Source organism: Xiphophorus hellerii, chromosome 12, assembly GCF_003331165.1.
Source record: "Xiphophorus hellerii strain 12219 chromosome 12, Xiphophorus_hellerii-4.1, whole genome shotgun sequence".
Classification (NCBI taxonomy): Eukaryota; Metazoa; Chordata; class Actinopteri; order Cyprinodontiformes; family Poeciliidae; genus Xiphophorus; species Xiphophorus hellerii.
In genome coordinates this window covers 12,407,363-12,416,042 of record NC_045683.1, presented here as the reverse complement: position 1 = coordinate 12,416,042, position 8,680 = coordinate 12,407,363, and the positions used below count along the sequence as shown (strand labels likewise).

Here is an 8,680-nt window from a genome sequence, read left to right as displayed (position 1 = left end):
AAAGTTTGGTGGAGATGATTTTATGGTGTGGCTGATTGGAATTGAGTTCATCAGTCCCTTAATCTCTTGTAGAGGAACTTTTAATAATGCAAAACACTACATTTTAGACAATGTTTTACTGACAAATATTGTGGAAACAATTTGGGGATGACCTCTTCCAATATGACTGCACAGCACTGCACAAAGCAAAGTCTAATAAGGCATAAATGAGTGAGGTTGGTGTGAAAGAACTTGACTGACCCATACAGGAAATGAGGGATGAATTACAGCGGAAGCCGAGAGCCAGATCTGCTCGTCCAAAACCAGTGTGTGACGTCACAGATGGGCATCGACAAAGAAAAGGTTACAAATTCCAACAAATGCAGTCTTAAAGATTGTGGAAAACCTACCTTCATACTAACGCTAAGGATTAAGAATGGGCTGTCACTCAAGTTCATGTGTGAAGGGAGATGAGCAACTACTTTTGGCAATATAGCATATAAAAATATTTATTTTTTGTTAGTTGTCATTATTATGGCTTACATCTTTTGAAAACCCCAAATTACTTTTCTGGTACTTGGTTGTTTAAAGCCCTTTATAGATGAATTTAAGTTTTTTCTTTCATTTGGAAATCAAGGTTCAAAATATGGGGGAAAAGTTGTCAAGTATTGCAATAATTCATGCAAAAGGAACACATTCTATGTAGATACACTCTAGTAAATTTCATTTAATTGACATTTATTCATTAAAATTTCTTTTTTTATTTGTCGTATTAAACTGTGTTATATGGATTGAATCTTATGACAGGAATGCATTACTGGTGCTATGAAAGATTAAAATGACTGCTAACAGAAAATAAACACGCTGTTTGTTTTTATTGAAAAGTCTTGGTTGGTAGCTTTAAACAGACTTTTTCTAAGAGTAGCAACATAATAAATTTTTAGAATCAAACATCTCTAAAGTTGACACTTCAGTTTTTCCCTGAAGAAGAAACATTTGTGAATTTCCTGTACGTATTCATAAGAGATTAGGGGTGTTCATTTAAATGCATTCATATTCCCTCTAAGACCTCCAATGGTAGGCAATTTAGAATTAAGCATCTGACATAATCTGTGATGAAAATCAGCTGGCAAGGCACCTTCACATGAGTCATTCACAAAAATAGGTCACAGTGGTATAAGGATTGAGAACATAGACCTGAATCCTTTTCATATGCAAACTGCAACACCAACACATCCCACGACTAAATCAGGCGACTATCTTGGCTCTGTAATTGTTGGTGTTAAAGCAATTTTTGATAAGTGTGCTAACATGTCAGAATAAATCTATTAAAATCTCTCGTATGGCTACATTATACTTAAATGCATAATACATTATGCTTGGGAATACAACAATAATGTAAATACTCTATATACAGTATACAATTTTTTTTGCTTTCAACCAGCTGTGTATATCTTGACACCAAATGTTTTACACATTCGTCTTTGTATTTTGTCACAACGGTTATGCTTAGCCTTTTACTTTAAATATAAATAGCAAAAATTCTTCAGTTCTAACATTTGTTGCAACAAATACATTTTGAAAAAAGCAAGCCCCTCCCCTGAAAGTCATTTCTGTTCAGCGTGGAATTCCTACCTAACTAAACCCATTTCAGATGAATCACTGTAAAAAGATAAGCTTGTTTACTTTTGCTGTTCAGTGACATTTGTTTCAGCTAAATCCAGCCATATTTCTGAAATCCATTTACCCACTATGAGAAACGAGTTACAAAATGCAGCGTTATGGGGAACCACTTAAGTTTGACTCATACAGATGTGCTGGATTACCATCAACAGCCGGTAGCAGGAGTCCCTGTCACTTTCTTCCATTTTTCTGCTTGATGATCCAACCTGGTTGATCCTCCTGAAGCTCAAAAAACCCACTGGCTTAACTCTGCGGTTATGTAAGCCCCCTCAGGTAATTGCTGTGCATCTTTGGTTGAGTAGAGAAATCACATCAAGAACAACATGTTGATGGAGAAAGAGCCAACCTGTGTGCCGTTTCCTTTCTGTCTCATCTACGTCTTGCTGTTTTTTCACTTTTAGAAAATATAAAAACATATTAAAAGAGACTAATTCATTTACATTACTCTGCACAACAGGCTTCATTTCATTTATTGTATAGATATCTGTAAAAAAAAAAAAAAAAAAAAGGCTTATTTTTAATTTGAAATGCATGAGTTACACACCAAATAGACAATTCCCTTCCATTTTTGAGGTGATTATTACAAATATGTCTCGATTAGACTCACTTTATGATATATCCTTCATTTTCCAGATGGATAGTAAAAAGGTGGGCTCAATCAGCGAATGAATAATATGAAAAGCTTTTGTTAATTGATTAAGACTGTGGAAGTAAATATGTGTCACCAGGATTTGAATTGAAAATGCCCCTGAAATTTTAATGTTACATATTTGTGCTTACTTTTTCAGTGTTTCAGTGTCAGTCAAAATACATTTTTAATCTAGAAAAAAATAATAATTTTCATTATTTCTACATGGTTGAGTTTTGATTTATTTTCACTTCAAGTTAAAAATTCACATTTCTATTTCAAAGTGAACATATTTTCAATATCTGTTTTTCAGTTTAACTTTTCAGTGTTAAAAAAAATAAATCAGCTTATATATGTATGAGAATTTTTCTAAATTCATGGCCATGTCACCGAATTTTGAATGAACGCCAACTCAACGGTGAGTTTAGTGCTTTTATTTTCTATACCACTTGCGCCAAGTCTAGCATCTCTTTGGAGAACTGATGAGTGACGACTTTCTGGGTTGTTTGTATGTTGCTTTAGGTGAGTTGAAAAAAAAAACAGACAGGCAGTCTTATTAAAGTAATAATTTTGCAGAAGATCCTAACGCTAATGTAGTTAGCTAAACTTTCCAGGGGTGGGTTAGCATATTAGTTTTTTTAAGTCAGGATGATGAGGTCCAGTCAGCCAGTTATCCAACTTAACATTGTCCAAAATACCCAAGTTTAGTAAGAAGTGACGTCAGAGAGAAAAAGGACAAAGTGCAAGTTTTCTGCCTCGAACTGAAACACCATCCATCCACGTGGAAATGACCGGGTAACTTTTATTTAAGGTAAATTCTGCTTTGAAGTATGAACTTTAAAGCTCTGTATTCGTTTCCCAAAATTACACTTGTATGTATTGATATGGTGTATTATATTACTTACTTTCTGTTGCTCCTTCATAACCTAACAATGTAAAACTCTCAGAAAATGTATTTACAGTTTTGGTAGAAATAATGAACATTTTCTTTTTAGGTTAAACGTGTATTCTAAATATAGTTTAACACTGAAAAGGTAAGCACAAATATACAACATTAAAATTTCAGGGGCATTTTTATTTCAAATTCTGGTGACGCATACTTATATCCATAATAGACAACTTTACAGATCTACAATCATACAATCTGAAACCGTTTTGTATTGCATTTTTTATATTTTTACGGTATAATCAGGTTTTAATCTTACAGAATGTGTAACTGAATTTAATTGTTAAAAGGTAGTAATGGTTGTTTCTTCTTACAAATTATTTCAAGAACATTTTAAAGGAACATTTTGGCTACAGCTGCACACATGTAATTATAAACCCAACAGTGAAATATCCACATCACACCATAAGAATCATGCACAATGACTCCAGTTGAGTCCTACTCCTTGGTCAGTGATGCTGAGTAATTCCTGATATTTGAACAGTCATTGCCAGATAACTGAACCAGATATATGTTTTGTAACCTTATTTGACACAGAGCGTCCTCTGTTATTGGCAGTTTCTTAGCACAGAGTAACTAACAAGCCAAAAAACATCAAAACACCTTGAAACGCTTTTAAATCTGCTGCATAGGCCTCAGGTTGGAAGACACCTGGAGAGGAACACAAAGAGAAATGCTTATTGATATTTGGTGAAGATGTGTAAAAAATATTCAAACAAATTGACATTTACTGTCAAGCCCGAGGATCTGATTATCCATACAAGTTTGGATTACCTTGCATACTGTGGGAGCACACCAGTCTAACTTTAGAGAGGACTTAGGACCCTCAACATTGTAGAGAAGCTGTGCTTTAACAGCAGGATTACTAATATTTCTGCTACAGTTGATTTTAAGAATGCTAATTTCTTAACATATTAATGTTTGAACATCTTTCATAAATATACTCAAAATAATTTCAGTCTGATAATACCTAGCAGCAATAAAAGATAAATTCATTTTGAGGCTTTAAACACAATCTAAAATGGGAAGCCGATAACGGAACGGTTATGGCGCTCACCTCAAAATCTGTGCCGGTACATGCCTTGATGTCCTCAGGATTCAGTCCCTCCCATATTTCAATCAGAGTCAGACCTTTTGTCTTATCCACATCAAACACAGCCTGGTAAAGAGACAGATGGTTGAAAAATGTGAGGATAAAAAAAAGAAGAAAAATGAGTAGAAAGACGATGGTTGATGCCGGGACTAAAGTGAGGTACAGAGAGAGACAATTTCAGGAACTGAAATATTAAGCAGACATAAACTGTACAATGAGGCCACACTTTAAAAAAATCAAAAAGCAGCAGTTTGGGCATGAGGCCAAAGTAGCACTTTAGTGTCATCCACACAGGAGATGACAAAAAAGCTGCAATTATTGTTGACACATACAGAAGAGGCAAAGAGGAGCCCTTGACTCACTGAATCCGGACCCCTACAAACCAGTGAACAGTTACACTGTAATTGTTGTAGTACTTCTGATAGTTTGAGCATGACAAAAAATCTATTTAATTCATTTTGGGTAATAGATTCAACATTCTCAAATTTAGCATTAATTCTAAGTAATGAGGGGTAGTAGTAAATTTTTTTGACCAGGGGTCTGCAACCTTTTTAGTCTTAAGAGCCATTTTGGACTGCAGTGCAGCTAAATAAAATTTGTTCAGTTACAAATGTTACATGACCTTTCAAGCAAAAAAAAAGAAGAAAATAATAAGAACCAGCATTTTATTTCTTTCATTTTCATTAATGAGATGTTGGTATTTGTGGCAGATGATGTAAGAGATCACATGGTTTACATTCAATGAAAAGAAACCTAGATTTGTTTTAGGTTGAATGGAAATAATAAAATAATTTTTATTTGGCAAATGCTAGAAAACTTAAGAGTTACTTCAAGAAATTAAAAGATGCTTCACACTTTAAAGGTACTGTACCTCCTTAAAAGAATGATGACAAAGTATCTGAAACATCAGGGAGTTTGTCACTGTATACAGCTGTAAGCAGAGGATGTGATGTGCAACAATAACTTTTTAATGAGAATACCTTGAATGAATATTTGATTACTTACTGGGGACAAAAAAAGGATATAATAAGCACTACGGATAAATGAACTGCAGACTGACTGACAGAAATTCAGTGGTGTGACAGTGTCCTCAAAAACAGTTTTACAGCTAAATTATTGAGGTGTCTTGAAAGTCCTTGTGATTGAAATATGGACTGGTACTGTGGAAAAAACAGTCAGAGTGTCTTGGTTTGCTAAAATATATTATAATATATTATAATATATACATATATCTAAATATATAAGACTATTCCAGGCACACAGTTAGAGAAGACTGTAGTTTCTGCTTATGCAGATAGTCTGATTAATTAACCAGCAAATATTTGTCTTAATATCATTGCCAGATAAACCACAATGGCAAACAGGTAATATTTTGCACGAAAAACATTTGAAACCACAACTTTATTTAAGGACGCTTCGATATTTCTGTCGATACATGAAAAATAATGTGCTGACAGTTTTACAACCAAGCCGTAGCAGTAGGTGTCATTGTTTTTTTCTCCTTTTTAAATGAAACCAGTAAGTCCAAGTCATACATTTTTGTTTATAAAATGTGCTGTGAAACCATTGTCGTATTCAAAAGTTGTATAGTGAGGAGATTAGACAGGCCCATGCCCCATGCGTACTATCCACTTCATAAAAAACATGCATAAAAGTGAATCAAGAGAAATGCCAGTTTCCCTCCTCTGGTAAACAATACAAAATTAGTTTAAGGACAGTTCAGGCAAACTCTTCAGAGCCGGGGCCTGATACCTTTTTCTACAGGGACTGGCAGGCTAAGCCTCAGCCACGGCCATGTAAAGCCTGTCAGGACTCTCAGCTCATTAGAACTCCACACACTGACAGGGCAGGAGGCAGATATCTCACTTCAATATAGCGAGACAGATGGAATGTCATGAGGACCTAGGGTCTATGGGTAACGCAGACAACGACATGCATCTCTAATTGTGACACTCTGTCACAAGTGATTAAAAGGGATTAAAAGGTTTATCAAAATATGCCAGAGCTGTGGGTTAAAAATACAACAACAGTGTGGTGTTGTGGGAAGTGTAGTCATAAGTCAGTGAAAGTAAGCTTCAACTCTGCTATAAAATGTACGACACATGGCAGTGTAGGTCAGTACATTATCTCCTGTCCTCATCTCTAATAATCACACTTTGTTTAAATTGTGCTCCATTTGCAAAGTATCTCCTTGTTTTGAAAACTTTGGGTCACCTTTCTTCACAGTCTTCAAATCCCCCATCATCATTAACCAGACTGATGAAAGTTATTAATGAAGAGGCTGGTAGACGACGTGATGTGCCGTCTGGCTGGAAGTGGGCTGAATGTCAATTAAAAATAGAAAGCGTAATGTTTGTAGGAAACAAGATGTTAGTATGTAATTGAAGCAACAGGAGCAATTAAGTCAAAGTTTATTTCTACCACGCATTTCAGCAAATGCGATTAGCAAATTTGGAAATGTGTTTACAAAAAAGCTCAACGTGGGGCTATAAAAGAATTTCAATTTGGCTTCTGCAGTTATAATTGCTGTCATTGGTGTTACTGTCATTATGCAAAATGACAAGGTGACATTTTTCTGGAACTATTATGACTGAATTATTCTAAAGACATTAAAATTGATTTAGACAAATGCTTTTTTTTCTGAACAAAACAAAAAGTAATTTTAACTATTAAGAGATAGGAGGGGACTCCAAAGCTGAAAATGGGCTTCAGCGGTGCTCTGATTTTCTCTCTCGCAGTATGTTAAAGTACATACAATAAAACCATTAGAAGTACCGTAAATAAGCAATTAAACAGCATGTGTGGTTAAAAAAAGAAAAATGGGAACATTAGATGATTCATCCATAGAGAAGAGCAGCAGAAACAGCCTGAGGCAACAGGTTTACCACCACCCTGAGTCTACAAATCAAAACACTAACTATTTAGGACAACACTCAATTTACCATCCCTGCAGGTTATCAAGAGCCAACAAGGACAATGTGTTTGAGAGAATATGTTGCGCATGTCACCGTCTGTTCATGTGTCTGCAGGCATATCCAAAAATGACCCTTTTTTCTGTCCTTATTTAGAAAAACCATTTGTTAAAAAATAAATTAACATGCAACTATTACCATTTTTCAAGTTAAAATCAATACTTTTGCAAACACACATTAACTTGTTATTCATTTTAGGCCACTTGTCAAGCTGAAGCAAGGAAGAAAAACAAAGGAAGGAAGAAGAAAGAATGCTGCGTAGATTAATGAAGGTTGGAGTGACGTGTGAAGCAAAGAAGGTTTGGACAGATGGATAGATGACAGTCCCACCAACGAAGGGATGGACAGATGGACCAGAGATGCTATGTATGTATGGATGGATGAACAGACCAGAGAAGTGGTAGATTTACAGACAAACAGATTAAAGAAGTGATAGACAGATGAATAGAAAAAACGGATCAAAGAAGTGATGGATGGGTGAATGGATGGAAGATGTTTTAAACCAGGGGTGTCCAAACTTTTTTCACTGAGGGCCACATACATAAAAATATAGAAGGGGCTGGGCCACTTACAAAATGCTTTCATAGTAACTTGGGGTAAATTTCTTCTGTGATTGTCCTTTTTGGTGGAGCAAATGCCTTGATTTACAGTAGCTTCCCCTGGTGTTAAAACTAAGAAGTGCAATACACTCAAGCAAAAGTTGAAGTGTGGGCCATATTCTATTCTATCTCTAAAATTTCTTGTGGGTCAAATAAAAATGGACAGCGGGCCAACTGCGGCCCGCAGTTTGGACACCCCTGTTTTAAACATTGTTACTTTATCCAGACCTGGAATGTGCTTTTATCAAATTCTGTATTTTTCCGACCTTTGTAATAATGTTGACTGTATCACCTGCTGAAAACTAGATTTAGGGTGCTTAATATGAAGCTAATGATTCACTACTGGTATTACCATAACAATAATTTCCTGAGCCCACAGGCAGTCGTAACCAGAGTTATTTGTTATCACAGTGGAAATAACTGCAACACTGTATTATTCTGACAACAAACAACTAAATAACAGACGTTAATTGGTGGGAAGTCTTATGAAAAAACACTGGCTGAAAACTTACTCCAAGTCTTCGGATGTTGTCATGGAAGCAATTTGTTAAAAACAATCACATAATGTCAATATTGAAGCAATAAAAGGGGGAATAACTATTCTTCTGATAGCATTTTAAACAGCTTTTTATATTGATAAAATTTCTTAATGGGCTAATAAAGCAGCTTCCCTCTTCTATGTTTTCATGATGGAAGCAGAGCAAAGTTATTGCTTCACTTTCAAAGTTAAGACTTCCACCACTGAGACTATACATAAAAAACAACTTCTCATAAGTGACA

At 35.3% G+C, this 8,680-nt stretch overlaps 1 protein-coding gene across 1 annotated transcript in view; it reads right to left on the bottom strand.

Moving 5' to 3' along the window:
* Positions 1-3,344: 3,344 nt before the first annotated feature.
* Positions 3,345-8,680, bottom strand: part of oxct1a (3-oxoacid CoA transferase 1a) — a 44,986-nt gene continuing 39,650 nt past the window's right edge. Inside the window, exons 16-17 of the mRNA XM_032579737.1 lie at positions 4,294-4,395; positions 3,345-3,887 (exon numbers count right to left, since the gene is read on the bottom strand). Of these exons, the coding sequence (XP_032435628.1) occupies positions 3,852-3,887; positions 4,294-4,395 (138 nt within the window). The 3' untranslated portion in view covers positions 3,345-3,851. The remainder of the gene's footprint in view (positions 3,888-4,293; positions 4,396-8,680) is intronic.